At 38.9% G+C, this 25697-nt stretch overlaps 1 protein-coding gene across 10 annotated transcripts in view; it reads right to left on the bottom strand.

Annotated features, from left to right (window-relative positions):
• The window catches only part of CYLD (CYLD lysine 63 deubiquitinase), a 63849-nt gene that overhangs the window by 11002 nt on the left and 27150 nt on the right, over nucleotides 1–25697 (bottom strand). For all 10 annotated transcript variants that reach the window (XM_021094185.1, XM_021094191.1, XM_021094184.1 and 7 more), the window contains 8 exons: nucleotides 17280–17378; nucleotides 15466–15582; nucleotides 10719–11098; nucleotides 9297–9462; nucleotides 7814–7955; nucleotides 6410–6532; nucleotides 3369–3460; nucleotides 2186–2252 (listed from right to left, as the gene is read on the bottom strand). In XM_021094185.1, coding sequence (XP_020949844.1) covers nucleotides 2186–2252; nucleotides 3369–3460; nucleotides 6410–6532; nucleotides 7814–7955; nucleotides 9297–9462; nucleotides 10719–11098; nucleotides 15466–15582; nucleotides 17280–17378 — 1186 coding nt within the window. The remainder of the gene's footprint in view (nucleotides 1–2185; nucleotides 2253–3368; nucleotides 3461–6409; nucleotides 6533–7813; nucleotides 7956–9296; nucleotides 9463–10718; nucleotides 11099–15465; nucleotides 15583–17279; nucleotides 17379–25697) is intronic.

Genomic DNA, 25697 nt, shown 5'->3' on the forward strand with positions numbered 1-25697 from the left:
CTGCATTTCATGCTTGAAACAGGAAAGCTAATGCACACATGCCTGAATGGGACAGACCCTTAGAGATCTCCCAGACCTAACTTTTCATTTCTAAAATGAAGGCCCTTTCATCTCCAAAATATGCAAATAACTCACGCACCCCAATAACAAAAAACAAACAACTCGATTGAACAATGGGCAGAAGACCTATATAGACATTTCTCAAAAGGAAGACATATGGATAGTCAGTAGGCACATGAAAAAAATGCCCAACGTCACTTATTATTAGAGAAAGGCAAATCAAAACCACAATGAGGTACCATCTCACACCAGTCAGAATGGTCTACAAATAAATGCTAGAAAGGGTGTGGAGAAAAGGGAACCCTCCTACACTGCTGGTGGGACTGTAAATAGGTACGACCACTATGGAAAACAACATGAAGGCTCCTCAGAAAACTAAATATACAACTACCATATGATCCAGCAATCCCACTCCTGGGCATTTATCCAGACAAAACTATAATTCAAAAAGACACATGCAGGCCTATGTTCACCGCAGCGCTATTTCCAATAGCCAAGACATGGAAACAACCTAAATGCTCACCAACAGATGAATGGATTACGAAGATGTGGTACATATATACAATGGAATACTACTCAGCCATAAAAAGAACAAAACAATGCCACCTGCAGCAACATGGATGGAACTAGAGATTCTCATAATACGTGAAGTAAGTCACTTATATGTGGAATCTCATGTATGGCACAAATGAACTTATTTACAAAACAAAACAGACTCACAGATGTAAAGAACAGACTGGTGGTTGCCAAGGGGGAAAGGAACGGAAGGAAGGGAGACAGACTGGGAGTCTGGGGTTGGTAGATGCAAACTATTACATTTAGGATGGATAAGCAATGAGGTCCTACTGTATAGTACAGGGAACTATATCCAATCTCTTGGGACAGAACATGATGGAAGATAATATGAGAAAAAGAATGTATATTGGGAGTTCCCATCACGGCTCAACGGTTAACAAATCCGACCAGGAACCATGAGGATGCAGGTTCGATCCCTGGCCTCTCTCAGTGGGTTAAGGATCTCGCATTGCCATGAGCTGTGGTGTAAGTCGCAGACGTGGCTCAGTTCTTGGATCTTGCATTACTATGGCTGTGGTGTCGGCTGGTAGCTACAGCTCCAATTCTGCCCCTAGCCTGGGAACTTCCATATGCCAAGAGTGTGGCCCTAAAAAAAATGTAAAAACGTGTATTATATATATGTATGATCACCACAGCTTTGTAATACTGCCTGAAGTCTGGAAGAATTATGCCTTCTGCTTGGTATACATAGATATCACCATATTTGAATAGATAATAAATATATCCTGTCTCATTTCATTAGCTAGAACTTCCAAAACAACATCAGACTATAACTGTGGTATTCTCCACCCTTCCTTCCTTCCTATTTACTCATCACTTCAACACTGGCTTCAAAGAACATCATTTAAGACACTACTGTATGGTAGAAAATTGACCCAAGACTATAAACCAGCTATAAAGGAAAAAATAAAAATCATTAAAAGAAAAAAAAAAGACACTATGATAAGTAAGAATACTTGTCTGTGATTAGTTTTTAGGGAAATAAATCTATTGGCAAGATTTTTCAACAAAGAAACCCAGACTAAAATGTAAAAAGACCTAGCTTTCCATCTGAAAAGTTCATTCAATTAGAACATCTCACTAAAAACTTAACTGCATTAGATTCATGGATTTCATTCGAGATAGGAGAGAAAAAGACCAAACTGTAAAACTGGGAACAAGAGAGTTAATTTAAGGCTAAATTAATTCTTTGAGTGATGGGTAGTCAAAAACAGTGCTCCCATGGGGTTTGGGAACCTTAAAAGGGTTCCTTAATTTAAATTACAAAAATATTTATATACAGTTTTATAAGAAAAATTTTGTGATAGCATTTATTACTATAGTTAAAATTAAAAGCACACATTTATATTGAATTTATTCTTCAAGTTAAGTATGATATTATGGAGAAGGCAATCATTTAAATTAATTTGCATTGCAGAACCTAACACATTAGGATCCCTAAGCAAATACGACATAAAGTAATCATTAAGGGAATCATTTCTACTGAATGACGGCAGTGGAAATGAGGATTGTTTATTTTTCCGATGCGCTTGCAACAATTTAAAGTTACCTTATTTTTAACAATGGTTCTACCCTTAAAATATGATGAAACAGGATATTCAAAAATTCTTCAGGATCTAGGAGGAAATAAAAAAAATCGAGTAAGTCACAGACCAAATTTTCAAATCATTCTTTCTGTATTTATAGCAGTCATATTCCTATGTGGGGTTCGATTTCATAATTAATATTACTTCAATTAAAGGCATAGTTCTCAAGTTTTCCTAACAAAAATATGAAAGATATTTAAAGGCAAACACAAAGTATTATGTTACATTTTTGCTATAACAACATTGGATAGGATATACTAATTCACATATAGGGAAATAATTTTAATTTCTTTGAGGGGGTTTAAGAAAAGTGGAATAAACCCTGAAGAATGACCTTTTTTTCTCCTGATACTTAAATAATTATCAATTCTGTAAATATCATAGCTAGTTACAATATGCTATTAATACATTTAAAGTCGGGAGTTGAATCTCCTAGTAAATCCATTAGCTATGAATAGATTAAAACACTGACTCGGACCATAAACTTAATCCTAATCAGCCATCTGTAACTCCCTTTATAACAAGGAAGGCTAAGTGGGAAAGGTGGATGACTCCATGCAACTCTTCACCACTGAAACGAAAGAACTCTGAATATCACTGCTGGATGGAAAGATCTTATTTATTCATAAAATTCTAGAACCAACCAGCTTCTCCAATGAGTTTCTCATTCCACATATCGATTTAAGAAGAGCAAAAGCATTGGAGTTCCCGTTGTGGCTCAGCAGTCATGAACCCAACTAGTATCCAGGTTCAATCCCTGGCCTCACTCAGTGGGTTAAAGGATCCAGCGTTGCCATGAGATGCAATGTAGGTTGCAGATGCAGCTTGGATCGGATCCCGCATTACTGTGGCTGTGGCGTAGGCCGGCAGCTGCAGCTCCAATTCAACCCCTAGCCTAGGAGCTTCCATGTGTCTTGGGTGCAGCCGTAAAAAGCTTAAAAAAAAGAGAGAGAGAAAGAAAGGAAGGAAGGAAAAAAGGAAAGGGCGCAAAAGCATTTACCAAAAGGGAAGAAAATTGTACATCATGCAAAAAAAAAAATTTTAAATACAATTCCCAAAACTACATAGACATAAGATTTCAGACAATAATTTTAACATTTATGCTTTCAAGTTATTTTAATGCATATCCAATAAATTAAAAGTCACCTTTTTCTTCAGAGGTAAATCCTGATGCAGCCTCAACTTTTTCAAGTATTTTCCTCAGTTTCATAATCTTTGTTGCACATACATATCCGTATCTATGTCAGTAAAAAAACAATTAATACTGACATATATGTTATATAATCCAGTGTGTCTTAAATCAATATTTGACAATTATTTTGAAAAAAACAATTATAGGTTTCTTCTTGAGATTTGAAAAGTTTTAAATCCAGAATCAGAATCATTCCAGATGCTATTACATCCTGAAAATAACTATCATGCACTAGTACAAGAAAAAATATTTTACATTTATGATGACTGGTCTTTTAATACTCTTTGCTTAAGGAATTAAAATATTTATGTTATAAAACAATAGACAATATTGAGAGAAACCCTTAATACTAAAGGATGAAACAGCCACCCAGGGGCAGGAAAAGGGCAGTGATAAGAAACTGAAATTCTAAAACTTGCAATGAAACCAATCATTATAGTTATGACATTTTCTATCATCTTTGTATGAACACAGGATACACCCAATATGCTTAGTGTCAATCCTTGACAAAATTCTAATTCTAAAAATGTCTTCAGAAGACACCTTAGAGGCCACCACGGGCTTAATAAGGGCATGTCAGGACCAGCTAATCTTACGCCTATTTTTCATACTGACTCTTCATTCATTCATTAGCTCTTTGCAGCCAACATATGTTGAGCATCCACCATTAACAGTAATCTAACCTTTCAGTCACTGGAAAACAAGAATGAACAAGACGAAAAAACAGGGTCTCTGCCTGTGAGATGCTTGACATGGGAAAAGCAGAGGTTTCAGTATCAAGTAAGACCAGGCAGCTCTCATCTAGACTCGACTGCTGCAGACACAGGACACCCTGATCGCAACAGGGCCATCTGACAAGCTCCTTGCTATGGACAGGGTGACAAAGTATGATTAACCCTGATTCTTAGCCGGTTAGACAATAGTATTCAAAGGATGTTTATTAATGGGCTTAATCATGTTTTGGAAAGAAAGAAGGAACTGTTAACATGCCTTAGCCTTTTAGATTTGATCTGTCTTATTCTGATAGCAATCACTTGGGGGTAATAATAGAGAATATGTTTAAAAAATTTGCATTTATACAAATACAACACAAAATAATTGATGTAAAAATCAATACTCATAATTATCTTTGGGGAAGAAAACTACAGTTATTTTCATCATTACAAACTTAATGAAAACAAAAGATACAAGTGGGAAATTCATTCACCTATAATGTACTTTCGTGTTGTATGGCAGGTCATTCTGAATGCTCATCATATGTTTCAGTATTCTGCATTCGGGGCTCAAAATCTTATATCAAGCAATTTTTAATTTTAATTGTTGAATAAGAAAAGTATGACACAAAATGAAGAGTTATCTTTAGATGAACTTTAAAATACATAGTTTTCTCTCTGTATCCCTGAAAGAACGGATTAGTTCTGAGAGCTGACTCTTCACAGTTTAAATTTTAACAATGTGACATTATCACACATTCCTCCTACCACTTATCAGAAGCCCTTACTAGATGTTTTGTGCTTGTACCAAGACAAATTGCTTCCTGTGGCCAAACAAAGACATTTTTATAATTCTTAAAGTAGGAAATGACCAGAAACATCACCTTTTTAAGGGAGCTGGAGGGAGGCCGAGAAATACACTCCTTTAATCAAGAAATGTGTTAATAAAATACATCTCATCTGTTTCTAATACAAAACTATTATATACTAGCTATTCCACAAAAAAAAAAAAAATTTCCCTTGCTCCTACTCATTCAGCTAAAATTAAGTTTAAGAAGCTAGATTATACTGATTAAACTAATAAGCACAATTCCTGTTAGGGGTAGTGTTGAAAAAGAATCCCAAGTACCTTCTATCAGCTTTGCTAAACCTACTGCAATTGCTAAATTGTAGTGTAATGTACAGATGTGGCTTAATCATTTCACGGCATATATTATGTGCTACATCTTGGCCAGATTTAAGATATTAAAGAAGAAAAGGGAGTTCTTGTTGTGGCGCAGCAGAAATGAACCCAACTAGGAACCATGAGGTTGTGGGTTCGATCCCTTGCCTTGCTCAGTGGGTTAAGGATCCGGCATTGCCGTGAGCTGTGGTGTAGGTTGAAGACACGTCTCAGATCTGGCACTGCTGTGGCTGTGGTGTAGGCCGGCAGCAACAGCTCCAATTAGACCCCTAGCCTGGGAACCTCCAAGTGCTGCGGGTTCAGCCCTAAAAAAGCCAAAAAAAAAAAAAAAAAAAAAAAAAACCCACAGAAGTGAAGGCAGTACAGAGACCAAAGGTTAAAAATAATAATACTGGAGTTCCCGTTGTGGCGCAGTGGTTAACGAATCCGACTAGGAAACATGAGGTTGCGGGTTCGATCCCTGCACTTGCTCAGTGGGTTAACGATCCGGCGTTGCCGTGAGCTGTGGTGTAGGTTGCAGACGCGGCTCGGATCCCGCGTTGCTGTGGCTCTGGCGTAGGCCAGTGGCTACAGCTCCGATTCAACCCCTAGCCTGGGAACCTCCATATGCCGTGGGAGCGGCCCAAGAAATAGCAACAACAACAACAACAACAACAAAGACAAAAAGAAAAAAAAAAAAATAATAATAATAATACTAGGAGTTCCCATTGTGGCGCAGCGGAAATGAATCCAATTAGGAGCCACAAGGTTGCAGGTTCGATTCCTGGACTCACTCAATGGGTTAAGGATCTGGCTTTGCCATGAGCTGTGGTGTAGGTCGCAGACGCGGCTCAGATCTGGCATTGCTGTGGCTGTGGTGTAGGCCGGCGGCTGTAGCTCTGATTGGACTCCTAGCCTGGGAACCTCCATGTACCTCGGGGGCGGCCCTCAAAAGCAAAGGAAAAAAATAATAATAATGCTAATATTAATTAGTTCAAGAGAACCAAATCTCTCTCATTTCTTATTAAATGAAATCAGGGTATAAATTAATTACGCTACCAAAAAACAGCAAATAGGACACCATCTAAAGACAAAAATAACTATGTTATCTTCTACTTACATTCTCAGAGGATTAACAATTTCTGTCCTCAGTAGCTCTTGAGTTTCACTATAATATTCTACATCATTCTTTTCTTTGGGTCTAAGTAACACAGTGTCCAGAACGGAACTAAAAGCAAATAAGCTGCGAAATAAAAGGAACATTTTTCTTATGCTAGAAATGTACTAGTTTCTGAGAAACACATCCTAAAAACAATATGAAGAGAAAAACCACAAACTCTGGAGAAGAAATAAGGTACATTTAGTGTTTTTCGTTAATATAGGTAACAAGACCCCTGTCAAGGTTCCCATGGTTCAAGCATCATGACCTAGAGTTCCTTCTGAGTTAAGGAGAATACTGATATCAAGAAGGCAAACTATGGATTGACAATAGTAAAGGATAAAAACATGCCTGCAGTATTTGGGGAAAACTCTGCGAAAGCTGAAAGAGCGCCCACAAATCTGAATCAACCTACACAGAGACAACAGGGGAGGAAGTTTCGAAACTAACTTCCCAAGGCAAACACACAGCCAAGCTGTAATTCACTCTAGATATCCTATTTCTCTCTCCCCACACCTCTTTGCAGAGATCTAAATTTCTTCAAATGTCAAAATCACTTGTAAGTGACTAAGAGAGGTAACCTATTATCAACGAAAAAGAAAATTTGGCTAATACAGACTTGTTATCAGAAAACCTGAAGACAATTCTATCAATTCTGGCTTTGTCAACACATCTGAGACTGAAAATATTCTGCCCCCAAAATGGCTTGGCCACTTTTATTCTTCTCTCTGCCTTTAAAATTTTAACATCCCATTAACTTCCTAATTCTTAGGACATGGCTGTACAGAGCGAGCTGGTTACACTCAATTTAACTGGCAGTGGACTTGGTTCAATTTTCAGAGTATAAAAATTCTTGCCATGTTAAACTGTTCCACTTCAGAATAAACCACATACACAAGAGCAACTGTGCTTCTAATTAGTAATCCTTTAAGGCAGTTTTATGATTGCCTCCTCCTAGTAAAACAAACCAGTCAATGGCTTATGGCAAGTCCTGTGATTTGCATGTGCCCAGAGATCCCATACTTACTCTCTTCACTCCTATGATTCCCCACATACTGTCAGGATATGTGTTTCACCTGTAACACTCATCTGCCTCTTATTCATCATTCACTGCATTACTTTTCATATTAACTTTTTGGATACAGGCACATGAGACAACATTTAGTAGTTTCCAAGGAGTGTACAGAGAAATGCCCATCTCCCTTTCTTTCCTGAACCCCAGATCCCAGACAAACTGCAATTAGCAGTTTCTTTCTCTCTGTCTCATACACACAGACACAGACACACACAGACACAAAGACACACACAGACACACACCCCTGCCCCCATGACACTATATTCCTACTGTATTAATTTTAAACTTACCAGAATAAGGTTGAGTCTAAGTAACAAGAATTGTAATGACCCTGGATACCTTTCTTCTTTCCAATCATTATCTCTAAACCTTCCTTTTCCATTTTCGGTGGAGTATTTTCTTCTACTACTTCACTTAAGTAGCCTCCAAATGCTGCAAAGATAAAAATGAAAATGAAAATTGTTTTAAGTTATTATAGTATGTATTCCCCTACATATCTGTTTACTTAAAAATGTCTTTGGTATTTTTAAAAATTTTTATTAGAGTATAGTTGATGTATAATGTTGTGCCAACTTATGCTGTACAACAAAGTGACCCAGACATACATATAATTCCCTTTCTTATAATATCTTCCATCATTCCCAAGAGACTGGATATAGTTCCCTGTGTCTTGTATTTTGATGCACAATTCATCACCCAGCTTGAGACTAACTTAAAGGTAGGTTTTGGTTAACTGTTATTCAGCTTGGCTTATAAAAAACGCTACTGTTCATTTTCAACCTTACTTCCTCCACAATTGCAAAAACACTTTAGAGTATCAAGTAATGCAGAAAAGCATCTGCCAAGTAAAATACTTTGTTCCCCGAATATTTTATTTGCCTGAAGATGTTTCATTTTCAAGTTGGAAAAGAACACAACAAATTCCAAAGCACTATTCAACTGTAAGAAAAAATGTTTTTCATAAAGACGTCTTTCCTGCTTATACTTGATTAACCCTCAAGGTGCTTCACACCATGATCACCCAACCGGGAAAGGGAAAGCCTCAGGAAACTGCCACCTGTTACAAGTGGTGGGGGTAGTTCCCGTTGTGGCACGGTGGAAATGAACCTGACTAGTATCCATGAGGACGTGGGTTCGATCCCTGGCCTTGCTCGGTGAGTTAAGGATCCAGCGTTGCCATGAGCTGTGGTATAGGTCGCAGACACGGCTTGGATCTGGCATTGCTGTGGCTGGTGTAGGCCGGGAGCTGCAGCTCTGATTTGACCTGGGAACTTCCATATGCCAGGGGTGCGGCCCTAAAAAAAAAAAAAAAAAAAAATAAGGGATAGGGACATCTGTCCTTCATCAAGCTTCTTATAACAATGCTGGCTTCTCAATAAGATAGGCTTCTCAATAAGATAGGCTTATCGATGTACTTGACAAGACAGTGAGAGGAAAGCCAGGGCCCAAAAGAAGGCCATTTCAATTTCTACCTCCAGGGTTGTTGAAAAGTAAAATGTCTATAAGCAACGGAGTGGAAAAATTAAATCCCACTATTTTTCACTGGTTAAACCCCAAACACGGTTTCCTGGCTACTACCTTTTCAAAAAAGATCTCCTCTTAAGATAACTGTATATAACTTTTTATATACCACGTAATAATTTTTTTTCTGATGTAAAAGCTTGATGAAGACTGGCAAGGAAGAAATCGACATTGTCACTGCCACCTACTGCAAAATGAGATCAGAACTAGAGTCATGCCAGACTGGTAAACAAATGAGAGGCACACAAGTACCTAAAGAGTTACAGCGTTCGATCTGATTGGAAACTGGCTGCAGGGACGCAAACCTAGAGTCGGGCCTGCAGCTCTTCAGTTTAACAAACAGAGCCTTCTTCAGGGCACAGGTGAAATACCGAGTGCCCCTGAAGGTCCCATCTGTACAGCCCGCACACTCGTCTTCCTGAAAAAACAAAAGAAAAAGAAAAAAAAAAGAAAGCTTACACGGGCACTATTTTGCATCTTGCAAAGACAGCATACAAAGAGCTAGGACTTGTTTCAAGTTTACTCTTTCTCGGAATTCCCTCATCACATCTGAACTGAGAACTCCACGAGGAAAAAGGGGTTGACTAATGAGTGTTTCAGCCCACAGCTAATGATTTGATAACGTCATGTCTTATTCCAGCATAAAATTCTCAGTGTATTTCCCCTCATAATATCTGCTTAAACCTTCTCTGATTAACTGACTTGCCTGCATCATTTCCAGAAGCATTAAAACTAGCCAGGGAGAGAGGGGAAGAAGGGACTATTTTAACAACCCCAAAAGAAAAACAGCATTCGCTAGCCTGCAAACCAACAATAACAACTATGTATATATATATTCACTAGCCTGCAAACCAACAATAAATATTTTTATTTATATATATATTTATTTATATATTTTTACTTATATATATTTATTCATATATTTTTTATTTATATATATTTAAATAAATGTGCTTAAATTCTCCCTCCTGACTATATAACGTCAAACTATATTTTCTAATCTCCAAAGGGAAAATCTTTCCCTCTCTCAAAGATCTCAAAATGTCACTAAAAATGGTGATTCTCCTTAAAGCCAATGATATAAATATTTGAACTGATTGCAGGAGGGAATCTGAGGACAAAAACAAACTGATCACAGTTTGCTTTTCTTACAGTATTCTGTTTAATATAATGAACCTAAACATATTATCCTAAACATCTGTTTTCATTCCTTAAACATTGATCAACTAATGTTAGGAACAAGTGGATGAGATGCCTAATGGGTGACAAAGGAAGTAAGGTGACATAGTAATAAAATTTCTCTTGGAAGTTCACATCGTGGTGCAGCAGAAACAAATCCAATTAGGAACCATGAGGTTGCAGGTTCAATTCCTGGACTCACTCAATGGGTTAAGGATCTGGCTTTGCCGGTGTAGGTTGCAGATGCGGCTCAGATCTGGCATTGCTGTGGATGTGGCATAGGCTGGCATCTGTAGCTCTGATGTGACCCCTAGCCTGGGAACCTCCGTATGCCACAAGTGCAACCCTAAAAAGAAAAAAGAAAAAAGAAAAAAAAATTCTCTAGTGATGGCTTTTTGAAAAACAAAAGATTTCACCAAAAAGCATGCAATAGGGGAAAATCTATATAAACTTCAGCTAGAAAAGAAATGCAATTTTTAGGTCGAATTGAATTACCAGTTCCAGTCCAGCTAGCACTTCATTGAGTCCCGGAGGCTGACCAATCCAACGGATCACCCCATAGAAAGGAGGATTCTCTTTAACCTCAGCCAGCGAGCCCACTTCCAGGCCATGCGAGTTACCGGAAGATGTGGCCAAGGGCGGGCTCTCCTGCACAGGCGCATTGTTTAGCTCGCCCACCACCGACTGAACCGACAGAGACAGCGGGCTGTGGCCAATACTCCCATTGGAGTTGGGCATCTTTGTCAGGCTGAACGGTAAAGAGTGAAATCTGTTCTCGTTGGCAAGTGCATTCAGGGAAGGAGGCTGCAGTGGTGGTGAAGCATGTCCAAAGTCCGGAGATAGCTCCGTAAGTGATTTTGCAGGGTCTTCGGCAACTATAAAAAAGTGTTCTGAATTAGAGAAATGTATTCGAGACTATTAAATACGCCCTACCGCTCTACAAATTAAAATAAACATCTAGTCCAACTATCCACCTGACTGACCTCTTCTAGCATGATTTTCGTAAACATCGCAAACTTACTATCTCCAGTGTTCTTGATTCTCCTCCCCACTTCCAACTTTTTCTACCTCAGTTAATAGCACCCAATTGTTCAAACCAAAAATATCGTCATTGAGTAGAATTGTGTAGGTTATATTCTTTGTCCAAAATACAACTGAGTTACTACACAAAGACACCAAAATATGTAAGAAAGATGCTTCTAGATAACTCAGGAATCAAAGAAGTAACGATAACTATAAATTTTTACAATAACTTGGAAAAAGCAAAAAAGGAGTATTTGTGGAACATAACTAAAGTAATACTTATAAAGGACATGTATAGACTTAATAGGCTATTTTAGAAAGAAAGAAAGGTAATATTAATGAACTCAACATACAACTTGGATCCTGCTGTATAGCACAGGGAACTAAATCTAGTCACTTGTGATGGAACACAATGGAGGATAATGGGAGAAAAAGAATGTAAATATATATGACTGGGTCACTTTGCTGTACAGCAGAAATTGACAGAACATTGTAAATCAACTATAGAAAAAAAGAATCTTAAACAAAAACAAAATACACAACTTGGAAGTTGGAAAAACAACAGAGGGAATTCCTGTTGTGGCCAGTGGGTTAAGAACCCAATATTGTCTCCGTGAGGATGCAGGTTCAGTCCCTGGCCTCACTCAGTGGGTTAAGGATCTGGCATTGCTACAAGCTCTGGAGTAGGTTGCAGATGCGGCTCGGATCTTGTCTGGCCATGGCTGTGGTGTAGGCCTCAGCTGCAGCTCCAATTTGACCCCAGTCCAGGAACTTGCATATGCTGCAGGTGTGAATATTAAATGAAGAAAAAGAAAAACAGCAGAATAGCTTCCCAAAAAGTAGTCAAAAGAATAAATACAAAAATAAAAATTAATGAAAAACAAACATACATTAAAATAGCTGTATGTTATTTCCTTAAAATAACTAATCTAGCTGCCAGGCATGCATTGCAGACCTGTGGGGAAAGAACAAACTTCTAAATAAATATTGTTGAGATCATTATCCATACACACACACACACACATACACACACACGCACACACACACACACACACATATATATATATATATATTTTTATGGCTGCACCTGTAGCATATAGAAGTTCCCAGGCCAGCGAATGAATCCAAGCCACAGCTGCAATCTACACTGGAGCTGTAGGAACACTGGATCCTTTAACCCACTGCACCAGGCCAGGGATAGAACCCACACCTTCACAGTGACCCGAGCTGCTGCAATCTGATTCTTAACCCACTGTGCCACAGCAGGAACTCCAATTATATTTTTTAATTAATTAAATTGGATTCCTAAGTCATACTATACACCAAAAACATTTCTAGGTGGCTTAAGGACAAATGTCAAAGGCAAAACTATAAGTTTTGGAAGACAATACTGAAGAATGTTCTTTCTGACTTTAGGGCAAAGAGAAATATCTTAAATATGAGTATACAAACCATAAAGGAAAAAGACTGCCAGTATGACCACATTAAAATTAAGAGCTACATGCTCATTAAAAGGTATCATCACAAGAGTGAAAATACGAGCCACAAACAAGTCTCCTTGACTAGGAACCATGAGGCTGTAGGTTCGATCCCTGGTCTCGCTCAGCGGGTTAAGGATCTGGCGTTGCCGTGAGCTGTGGTATAGGTCGAAGACACGGCTCGGATCCCGTGTTGCTATGGCTCTGGTGTAGGCGGGCAGCTACAGCTCCAAATGGACCCCTAGCCTGGGAACTTCCATATGCCACAGATACAGCCTTAAAAACAAAAACAAACAAAGGAAAGGACCTGAACTCAGGCCATGTTTCAGAAATGAAGAAAAGGGGAAGGATTTTAGTGACGTGAAAGGGGAGGAAATCCAGAGGACTTGGTGACATCTGGATGTGACTCAGGAGAGAAAGAGGGGACGTGCAGGATGAAGCCTCAACTTACATTTTGGGCAACTGGACTCACGTCTCCATTACCTTGCTCCATAAAACAATAACTCACTGAGACCATCAACAGCTTCCACTGGCTAAATTCAATGAGCATTTGTGTGGTCTTCACCTTATTTGCCTTCTCAGAAGCACTCAAACACCAAATGGTCAAGGGTCCATTTGTTCCTTGACCCAACAATCGTCTGGTTTTCTCCCTGTCCCCCTGGCTATTTTTTCTCTGTCTCCCTTGAAGACTTCTCCTCCTCCCGGCCATGGTGTTCAAAGCTCAGCCTTAACCCACCCCTCCGCCCCCACCTTGTTCAAAGCTCAGCCTTAACCCACCCCTGCGCCCCCACCTTCTCCACAGGTCATAGCATTCACTCACAGGAGTTTAATCACCACATACGTGAGGGCAACCTACACATTTATTTCTCCAGCTCCTAACATCTCTTCAAAGCTCCAGATCTATAAATACAACTGCCCACTTGACAAATCACCTCTAGGAATTTTAAAAGGCACCTCAAACTCAGTATATTCAAAGCAAATCCATTCGCTTCCTCCACAATCACACACAGGCAAGCCAGAAAACTAACGTCATCACTCACATCTCTTTCTTCCTCGAGTCTCACTTGCAGTCTATCGTGGAATGCTGTCAATTCACGTACGAAATAGCTCATAGGCATCCACTTCTCCCCACCTCTTCCCCAACAACTCCAGCCCCAGCTACCATAGCCTATGGCTGAGCCCATCCGCAGCCTGCAACAGCCCCTGGTCAACCCACTGTGTACCTGCAGCAGGCAAACCTGGCAAACCTCTCGCTGAAAATCCTTCAATGGCTTGCCGTTTCCTTTTTTTTTTTTTTTTTGCCTTTTTGCCTTTTCTAGGGTCACTCCCACGGCATATGGAGATTCCCAGACTAGGGGTCTAATGGGAGCTGTAGCCGCCAGTATACGCCAGCAACACAGGATCTGAGCCGCGTCTGTAACCTACACCACAGCTCATGGCAACGCCGGATCCTTGACCCACTGAGCAAGACCAGGGGTCGAACCCACAACCTCGTGATTCCTAGCCAGATTCGTTAACCACTGAGCCACGATGGGAACTCCCATCCCTTTTTTTTTTGCGGGGGGGGGGGGTAGGCTGCACCCACAGCATGCAGAAGTTCCCAGGCCAGGGATCAAACCTGTGCCAAAGAAGTAACCAAACGTATTGCAGTGACAACATCAGATCCTTAACCCACTGAGCTACCAAGGAACTTCACCACTTCCTTTTAGTAGGGCACACCAGGCTTCAGTGCCCTGGCCCTGTGGGCCATTCCATTCTCATCTCATAAAATGTTCTCTCTTTCTGTTCTGGGTACTCTGACTCTTATTAGTTCTTGGCTAAACACCAGCTCCATTTCACCACAAGGCCTTTGCATATGCTATTCTTTCTGCCTAAAAGGTTTTTCTGTTCCATTTCAATTTGTTATCTATCACTCCTCACCTAAATCTAAGCTCATGTCACTTCCTTCTAGAACTATCCCTGAGCCCCTTGGGTATAAAGCATCCCTTAATAGACACTCACAGCACCATGTGCCTTCATTAAACACATCAAGACCACAATTCTTCACCTGGTTCTGGCACGTAGTACATACTCAATAAATATTTGTTAAATGGATGAACAACAATAAAAAGAATAAACCAGAAGAAAACAATGTCCCAGAACCAAGGGAAGGCAGAGTTCTTAAAAAGGAATGTTTAGATGTTCCCGTTGTGGCTCAGCAGGTATTGAACCCAGCTAGTATCCATCAGGAGGCAGTTCCATCCCTAGCCTCGCTGAGTGGGTTAAGGATCTGGCATTGATGTAAGCTGCAGCGTAGGTCACAGATGTGGCTCGGATCTGGTGTTGCTGTGGTTGGTGTTGTTGTGGCTGTGGTGTAGGCTGGCAGCTGCAGCTCCAATTTGACCCTTCCATATGCCGCAGGTGCGGCCCTAAAAAGCAGCCCCCCAAAAAAGGAAGGTTTAAAGATATCAAGACAGTAAAGTCTTTACATGATTCAATTGATTCTAGAGATCTTCTACCCTCAACAGTGTCAGTGAAGTGCAGAGAACAAGCTGCTAATACATTTTCTAAATGTTACATTAACCTTAAAAGCAGAGCAGTTAAAACTGTGTATAATACTTTAATTCAGCAATACTAATAAAGGATGTGCTACTCATTCTGTTTCCAAAAACTACACATATTGGTTTAAAAAAAGCCATTTTTCTCCTCTGGTGAGTTAAAAGGATGGAAGCATTATAAAGAACACTAAAATTATAGATTACCTTCATCAATGTACCATGAATTTTTTGATTTGGATTGTGGTTGTGAATCAACAGAAGACCCATTTAAAGTATAAAATAATTCAGATCTGTTTCTATTTCCAGGGTCTGAGGTAGATCCTATGGAACAAGAAAAGTTTGCTTAAAAATAGTCAATACGGTGTGAAAGTTTTTCTGTGAGATAAAAGAATATGCATATGGTGCTAAGAATTATTTACATAACCAACAGATACAAACACAAAAAATTATTAGTGTCTTCAACTGTTAAAAATTCAGTAACCATTTACACAATGTCAAAAACATAAAAACATTCTTCAAGAGATAATATAAGAAGAAAACAGGAGTTAAGTTAAAAGAAAAGCCTGCTCTTTAAAAAAAAAAAAAAAAAAACTGCTTTAAAAAATTCATTTCATGAACGACGGCTTATTGCCAAATGTTCACAATCACCGTTACTTAATTTCATTTGATGAACTTATTAGTCCACAAATGTAACCTATTATTTTAAAACGGTTGCCCCCAAAAGAAGGAAATCTTGAAATCTATATAAATCGATGCACAAATCAAGTTTAAAAGATTGAAAGTTTATCCTACCTCTTGGGAGAGACCATGATGGAAGGTAACATAAGAAAGGGAATGCCTGTACATGGGTGACTGAGTCAATTTGCTCTACAGCGGGAAATGGCATAACACTGTAAATCAACTATACTTCAATAAAACTTTAATAAATGAAAAAAAAAAGATTTAAAGTTTCAACGCTTTGGAATTGTTAATCAACAAATTCCTTGCTGAATTTCTCCATGGCTCTTTCTTACACATTAGACAGAAAACGCAAGAAAATATCAGGGCAGCTATGTCACAGACAGGTCAAGACATGCCCCTGCCTCAGGACCTGGACAACACGCTATGGTTGAGAGCAGTGGGGTCTCTAGAACACACGCAAAATCTGATTTCATTTTCATTTGAAAGCAGATAACTCCAAACTTCATACCTATAACTAAGATCGGCTACAACAGAAGTAATATGTCTTAAGAAAAGGTTTAGGTTATTTACACTGAAGTGGGAGGAACAGGGTTAAGCTATCCTTATCTAGAGCCACAGGTTTAAAATACTATTGCCTATATATTATATCCCATTCTGTCTCCCAGGGTCCAATGTCACATAAAATATTTCTTAAAGTACAATTTTCTTTTCAACGAGCTGAGAAAGTTTTGTTCACTAGACAACTGAGGAAAAAATATACTTTGCCTAACCTACATCTGAGTTAAGAAAAGTTCTTTCAGCTTTTTAATTGAGCTCTTTAGCTTGTATAACTACCATGCTAAAAGTCTATGAAATATGTGGAAGCTAACCAAAAAAGAACTAAGAACTCCACATGGATTCTGAGGGAGTTTCTGGAAGAATGACAAAAATTTTGCTTAGCAGTTCAGAATGTAATTTATGCCACTTCTGCTAGCAAAATCTACATAATCTCTGGTTTACTTTATCCTACATAATACTGTCTGTAAATGATGATTTTCTACAGTGAAACTCTGAACTCTACATACAAATGTTACAAATAGAGAAATCCAAAAAACTAGCATATATGGACCAGAAAAAGACACAGGTCCTCCCAGGACACTTTTCATCAATTAAAAAAGGTTGGGAACTCGGCTTTACCAACACCACCTACAGACACTGTTTAGTGAATTATTAAAAATTGTGAAAGAAGAAAGTCTACGTACTCATTAAGGAGTAATACATTTTAACATTCTGTTCAATGCTATGGCAAGTCAAATACAATGTAAATAACTTACGAGCTGTATTTTATTAATCCATACCTGTAGCCTTTGGTTTGTTATGGCTGGATGAACCTTTGTCCCCAACACCTCTTGGCATAAAGGCAAGTTTGGGAGGCCTCCTTTCCTGTGTCACGCTATCTGAAACAGTAAACATGTTTTTTAAAGATAAAAGCAAATTCTCAGAGAAGAGAAACAATTGAGCAAATAATGACAATAACAACAACAAAAATCTTTTTCCAACAAAAGAGCAGCATTTTCACAGTAATTTTACAGCAAGGCCATCGAATGTTTTAAAAGAAATAATACCAAAAAAAAAAAAATCACTGCTATATTTTAAAACATAATGTCTTCAAGATAACACTACCCAAGTACCATTCAGCTAAACGCTTTAATTTCTTGAAAATATAACCGCTTTTCATCAATTTTATCTGATGTGTTCAAACACCACCAAGAAATATCCAAATCAGTGTTCCCAGAACACCCCTGAGGCTTATGAGGTGCCCCACACTCAAATATCTCTAGAAGATGCGGAGATAAACAAACAGACTTTTTTTTCTTCTTTGAACCTGCGGCACATGGAAGTTACCAGGCTAGGAGTCGAACTGATGCCACAGCTGCCGGCCTATGCCACAGCCACGGCAACTAAGGATCCAAGCTGCATTTGCAACCTATGGCAGCAGCGCGTGGCAATGCCAGACCCTTAACCCACTGAGCGAGGTCAGGGATTGACCCTCCATCCTCATGGACGCTGTGTCAGGTTCTTAACCTTCTGAGCCACAATGGGAACTCCAACAAGTAGACTTTATTGCATGACACCAGAACCTTTAATAAGCTAATGAGCACTGGGAATCTCTCAAAAGGGATATAGGGAACTTATTTGATAACCTTTTTTTGTACCACAGCATCTCAGATAAATATACTCCATGGAACACAGTTTGGAAAAGTCTGGTTAGGTATATTTATCAGTTTTTAAAAACATGTACGTTAAGAATAACACAAATGTGTACGTACAAACACATGTAAATAGAAAAAACAGAGAACTATGTACAAATCAATGATGCAAAAATTCAGAAACAAATAACAAGATGTCTGAAGAAAATACACAAAGATTTTTTTATCTACATATGCATAATTTTGGCAAACTTGTTTTCCAATATAAACATTTTAAAACATAAAGGGAAGTTATTTCCATAAGATATTCCCAAATACTGATAAGCAAATTTAAGAAAGTGTGTCTGAAGAGTTTTCCCCTGGAAAGTTCAACACATCTGTGGAGTCCAACATGACACTTAGGAGTCACACCTGATAAATCAGCAAAAATCACATTACTCTCAGTGGATTTCTGAGATGAGAAAGAGAAAAATAGGGGAAATTGGTTTTTTGTTTGTTTGGTTGGTTGCCCCTAGGCATATGGAGCTCTTGAGCCAGGGTTCAGATCCGAGCTGCAGTTGCAACCTAAGCCACAGCTGTAGCAACAATGGCTCGAACCTACTGTGATGGCCAAGGATGGAACCTGCATCCCAGCCCTGCAGAGACACCACCTATCCTGTTGTGCCACAGCAGGAACTCCAGCTGTACATTTTCAGCACAAGGAAAAAAGTGCTCTTTTAAGAAAGAGGAAGTAAAACTGAATTAATATATAAATGTGCTTGGAAACTTTTTTCCACAGTTTGAGGAGAGGGAGAATGAACTATTAAACTATATCTTAATTGTCTCATAATGTGATCAAATAGAATATTATTTTAACTCAAAAATTATACTAAATAACTGTGCGTTTTACCAAGTGATATTAAAAAAAAGCTATTTACTAATATTTCTATGATGTTACCATTCACGTATCTCCAAATACCACCACATGTGAGAACAACTGTGAATGGTAAAACTTTTTATCCACTGGCGAGTTTCCAAATTGTAGCATATAAATTGACTAACGAAAACTAATTCCCACTATTAACTATAATTAATTGCATGGAATTCCATTTTAAAAAGATATTCAGGAGTTCCCGTTGTGGCGCAGTGGTTAACGAATCCGACTAGGAACCATGAGGTTGCGGGTTCAATCCCTGCCCTTGCTCAGTGGGTTAACAATCCGGCGTTGCCAGGAGCTGTGGTGTAGGTCGCAGATGAGGATCCTGCGTTGCCATGGCTGTGATGTAGGCCTGCAGCTGCAGGTCCAGTTGGACCCCTAGCCTGGGAACCTCCATATGCCGCAGGTACAGCTCTAAAAAAAGCCAAATAAATAAATAAATAAACTTCCGAAATACACAACAACAAGGAGGTTGTGCTGAAAAAAGAAACAAAGTACCCATTTTATATACACACAGCAGGAACGCATTCAAAAGACAAAATCTGCAGCCTATCCATTACTCCTATTGATTTAATAGAAAAAGAAAAATCCCTGGGAGAAACGTGTTGGAAATCATAACAATAAGCTAATGAACAATAACAACCAAACTACCAGAAATGTCTGCATTTGAATGACCCATTAAATTGAGAAAAAGGGCTTAACTGCTGTACTACTTAACATGATCAGCCACAAGAGCATCATTCACACCCAAATGAGATCGTAATGTAATATCTACAGTGAAATCTACTGAAGAAAACCTAAGTTTACTTGGGTAGAATGAAGAATTATAAAGCCCAATAGCAAACGTATTATACACAGCAACTATCCAAAAACCTCCTTAAGGTGAGATAATTAATCAAAATATTTTCCCTCTATTTTAGACATTTTTATATGAAAAATTGTTCAAGAAATCCTGGAAGGCCCCATACAGATAACATCAGAGTTGCATCCTGTGTGTGATCTAGTGCTTCAAAATAACCGTATAGGCTCGAAGGATCTCATATGAACAGGAGCCCTGCCTATACAGACAATATTTGGGGTGATTCAGACTGATGGAAGGCCACTTAGCATTAAGTACACATACCCTCTGACCCAGAAAGTCCACTTTCAGAAAGCTATTTTTTTCTTTTCTTTCATTCTATTTTGTTCTGTTTTGTTTTGTTTGGTCGCCCCACAGCATATGGTGTTCCCAGGCCAGGATCTGAGCTGCAGCTGTGACCTACACCACGGCTGCAACAACACCAGGATCCTTTAACCCACTGGGCCAGGCCAGGAGTTGAACCTGCGTCCTGGTGCTACAGAGATGTTGGCAATCCCACTGCGCCACAGCGGGAATTCCCAGGCAATTATCTTTAAGATCTTATGAGTATTTTTATGTAAATATGAGTATAATATATCCCACTTAAATGCTCAGATAAGCATACTGATGGCTTACGAGAAAAATCTACAGATGACATGATATTGAGAGAAATAAAACACGAAAGCACAGAAATAGTATCTAAAACGGTCTGAAAATGTTGGAAGACTGGATAGCTCTAACAACATGAAGTTAAACAAGGACAAATGTGACATTCTGTCATATGTCCCTCAAATCAACCACACAAATATAGAATCAGAAGCAGAACTACATGTGAACAAAACTGGGGATCTGATTTCTTTTTTTTCTTTTTTATCTTTTCTTTTTAGGGCCGCACCTGCAGCATATGAAGGTTCCCAGGCTAGGGGTAGAATCAGAGCTGTAGCTGCCAGTCTATGCCACAGCCACACCAACGCCAGATTCGAGCCTTGTCTGCGACCTACACCACAGCTCACGGCAACACAGGATCCTTAACACACTGAACAAGGCCAGGGACCGAACCCACAACCTCATGGTTCCTAGTTGGATTTGTTTCTGCTGCACCACGACAGGAACTCCAAAACTGGGGATCTGAGTCAAGCCTAAGCTAAGTAATCATTAATTCATTAGTTTATAAATGCAATCATTCAGTCAAGAAATACTACTGACGACAATTCAATTTGCTTTGGACCCTATATACAGGACTAGCAGCAAACCCCAAAAGTTAAGGGCTCAGTCCCAAAAGACTGCCCCCAATTCAGACACAAATTGCAAATTGCAGGTTGTCCCCAGTCATTCTGATTGACCAGCTATAAATCAGTGTTCCCATAACCCCCTCCTTGAATTCAACAATTTGTTAGAATGGATCATAGAACTCAGGGAAACATGTTTACCAGTTTATCATAAAGGGTATGATAAATGGTACAGACGGATAGCCAGATAAAGAAATACATAGGGCACACAGTTTCCGTGCTCTTTCTAGGCATATTACCCTCTCAGCTCCTCCACTCAGCAACCTGGAAGCTCTCCAAATCCCATACTTTGGGGCTGTTTATGGAGACTTCATTATACAGGCATGATTGATTAGTAACTCAATTCCAGCTCCTCTCCCCTCTCCAGAGGATGGGCTGTGGCTGACAGTTCTAAGCCTCTAATTATGGCTTGGTCTTCCGAGTGACCAGCACCTCCATCCAGGAGCCCACTAAAAATCACAAAGAACAAAAGACACTTCTGTCATCCAGGAAATTCCAAAGGATTTAGGAGCTATGTGTGAGACCTTCTTACCATTAGGAAATTACATGGGTTTTAGGCACTCTGGGTCAGGAACTTAGGTCAAAGACCAAACATTAGCAAGAATCAGGGACAGACAGACACACACACACACACACACACACACACACACATATTTATATTCCATATGTTCATATATATATATATATATATTATTTCACACCATAGAATGGAATGCTTTTCAGCAATAAAAAAGACACATGGGAGTTCCCATTGTGGCTCAGCAGGTTAAGGACCCGGTGTTGTCTCTTTGAGGATGTGAGTTGGATCCCTGACCTCGGTCAGTGGGTTAAGGATCCAGTGTTGCCACAGCTGTGGCACAGGCTGCAGATGCAGCTTAGATCTGGTGTTGTGTGGCTGTGGGATAGGCCTAAGCTGCAGCTCTGAATGAACCCCTGGCCTGGGAACTTCCATATGGCACAGGTGCAGTCATAACAAGAAAAATAAAAAAGGAGGAGTTCCTGCCGTGGTGCAGTGGTTAATGAATCTGACTAGGAACCATGAGGTTGCGGGTTCGTTCCCTGCCCTTGCTCAGTGGGTTAAGGATCCGGCGTTGCCGTGAGCTGTGGTGTAGGTTGCAGAAGCGGCTCGGATCCCACATTGTGCGGCTGTGGTGTAGGCCGGTGGCTGCAGCTCCAATTTGACCCCTAGCCTGGGAACTCCATATGCCACGGGAGTGGCCCAAGAAATAGCAAAAAGACAGAAAAATAAATAAATAAAATAAAATAAAATAAAATAAAAAAGGACACGTGGATGAATTAACAAATAATTACGTTAAGTGAAATAAGTCAGACCAAAAAAAAAAAAGTACATCCTAAGTTACTTCCATTTACATAAAATTCTAGGAAATGTGAACAAATGTATACTGGCAGAAAAGATCAGTGGTTGCTGGGATTTGGGGAGGGGGTATGTAGAAGCAGGAGGAAGCCAAAACAAAGGGCATATCTTGGGGTGATGGAATGCTATCCTTTTTTTTTTTTTTTTTTTGGTTTTTTTTTTTTTTTTTTTTTTTTTGTCTTTTTGCTATTTCTTGGGCTGCTCCCACGGCATATGGAGGTTCCCAGGCTAGGGGTCGAATCGGAGCTGTAGCCACCGGCCTACGCCAGAGCCACAGCAACACGGGATCCGAGCCGCGTCTGCAACCTACACCATAGCTCTCATGGCAATGCCGGATCGTTAACCCACTGAGCAAGGGCAGGGACTGAACCCACAACCTCATGGTTCCTAGTCGGATTCGTTAACCACTGCGCCACGATGGGAACTCCCCTTTTTTTGGTCTTTTTAGGGCTGCACCTGCAGCATATGGAAGTTCCCAGGCTAGGGGTTGAATTGGAGCTGCAGGTGCCAGCTTACACCACAGCCATAGCAGTGCCAGATCTACGCTGCATCTGCAACCTATACCACAGCTCACAGCAACACCGGATCCTCAACCCACTGAGCAAGGCCAGGGATCGAACCCACTTCCTCAGGAATACTAGTCAGGTTCATTACCCCTGGGCCATGACAGGAACTCCAAGGAATGTTCACTATCTTGATTGTGGTAAAGGTTCCATGGGTGTATACATATGTTAAAACATACTGAATTCTATACTTTAAGTTCATGTGACTTACTGTATAAAATATGCAAGTACTGAATAAGAAAGATACACATTAATCAAGAAGGATACAAAAGGAAATTAGGTAGTGGGGGGGGCAATGTTAGGAGGACAAGGTCTCAGATACCCTTTGAAAATTCTGTGCAAACTTTCTGTGAAAATTCTGTGAATATACTACATAATCTACAGAATTAAATTAGCATTCCATTCCCAACCCTCAAAACTAAAAAAGATGACACAGACTGAACTAGAAAAAGCAGAAATGTGTAATTTACGGGAGGCACTAATTGATATGCTTGATCACAACAGCTTTAAGAACCTGAACATGATGTCAAATTAGCTATGTTAGAGTTTTTTTAACATTTACAAGAGCAATGAAGAGAGGAAAAACTCTATATAACAGGTTGAAGATGTCTGCATTTTGAGTCAAAGGTATTCTTCAGAAGCCTACTGTAACCAGCAATTGAATAGGATAAATTCTTTCCTAATCTCATCAATTGTTCAACAGCTTCCAAAATATTTTTTTAATGCTGGCAATAATTTTGTCCTACAAAGGAAGGTAATTGGGCAAGAAAAAGAAACTAAGGAACTAAATGAGACATTATGACTATTTTTTTCTCTCTCAAGAAATGGGTGTTAATGATGACATGAAATACAGATGAATACCCATTTAAATAAATGAAATTAATTTTCATTTACACAACTTTGCTTTTTAAAGTCTATTTGCAGGCTTCGTTTTGTTGGCAAAAAAGTATAATTGGTGTATTATGTTATAAAAGCTGGTATCATTCTTAATTATCGTCTATTCAGGATTTATGAAAATCAAGCTTTAAAAGAAAAAAAAAAAAAACCACATTATGTTCCTTGCTTGTCATTACTCTGAGAGTCAGTAACAATGACAATGAAAGCCACTGATCTATAAGATCAAAGTTTGCCTGACAAGTGATTCTCAAGAGATTCATGTAATTAATTTTCATTACTTTAATCCTACATCGCTATTTAAATAAAATATAACTGTAAACGCTTTTGAAGATAAATGCTACTAAAGATGAATTCCTTGGGAGGTTATATAAAATTCCATTACATGAAAAATAGCAATGGTAGCTTTTTCTTTTCTTTTCTTCATAAATGCTAATGTAGAACCCAAGATCATTAACATTTCAAACCAAATTGAGATATGGAAAAAGTATGCAGAAAGAAATACAGCTCTGGAGTGTGAAAAAAGGGGGTGAGAGAATTTCAAATCTGTACTCTACAGCAAACTGAGAAAAACACAATCGATTATAATAAGCCAACTTCATACTTCAGGTATCTTTTTCTTTCTTAAACTAACGATCTCCCCATCCTCCCAGCTCACTCAATACAATACATTTAGTTGTAAAATGCAAAGATCAGAGAAATTCAATTAAAGAGGGTAAAAAGGATGGTTATACTAATTTGAGTTTTCACAAGTACCAGTTAGAAATTAAAAAAAGAAGGAAGGAGAGAGAGAAAGAAAGAGAAAAGGAAAAAAGAGAGGGAGGGAGGAAGAAGAAAGAAAAAGAAAACACGCAGAGATATTTGATTTGGTAAGAAAAGTTAAATTACATTTATCCATGTGGTTCTGGAGGATCAATATTAGCACAGAATTGGTTATCCCTATAAAAATAAATACTGAAAGAAAATTGATTTTACAAGGTATTCCCTCTCACTATGGCAAGTTAACATTATAAAATTAGCATAATTCACAAGAATTTGCTTAGGACAGGCTTTCTCAGTCTCGTCTCAGCAATGCTGACATTTTGGATCAGATCTTTTTTATGGAGGGCAGCTCTCTACATTGTAGGCTGTTTAGAAGCATCTCTGTCTCTATCCCCTAAATTCAAGGAGCACTTACTCCTACCCCAGATGTGATGATCAAAAAGGTCCCCAGACACTGCAAAATGTCTTCTAAGGGCAAAATCACCCCCAGGTTGAGAATTATTGGCTTAGACCAAAAATGACCTTCTTTAAAGGTTCTGTTTTAACCCAAAAAGAAAACTAAAACTAAAACTAAAAACAAAAACACAATAGTTACAGCATAAAACTATCATGTTTTAAGCAATCAAAAACTATAAAAAATAAATTTTAAGTATAAAATCCTTCACAACTACCTGGAGAAATCCCTCTTTTTTCTTGAATAAATGTGCTCTACATTATAAGACATATGCTTAAAAATATAATTTTTATGATGGAGTATGCATATACCAGACCATTTCTCCTAAATAATAAACTTTGACAAAATACAAAAAAAAACAAAAAACAAACAAAAAAAAAACAACCTATTTGAAGGCACTGGAGGATAAAAGACAAAACAAAAGAAAAACAAAAAAGAAAGGAAGGAAAGAAAAGAATGCAAAAAGAGAAAAATA

This window comes from Sus scrofa, chromosome 6, assembly GCF_000003025.6.
Source record: "Sus scrofa isolate TJ Tabasco breed Duroc chromosome 6, Sscrofa11.1, whole genome shotgun sequence".
NCBI lineage: Eukaryota > Metazoa > Chordata > Mammalia > Artiodactyla > Suidae > Sus > Sus scrofa.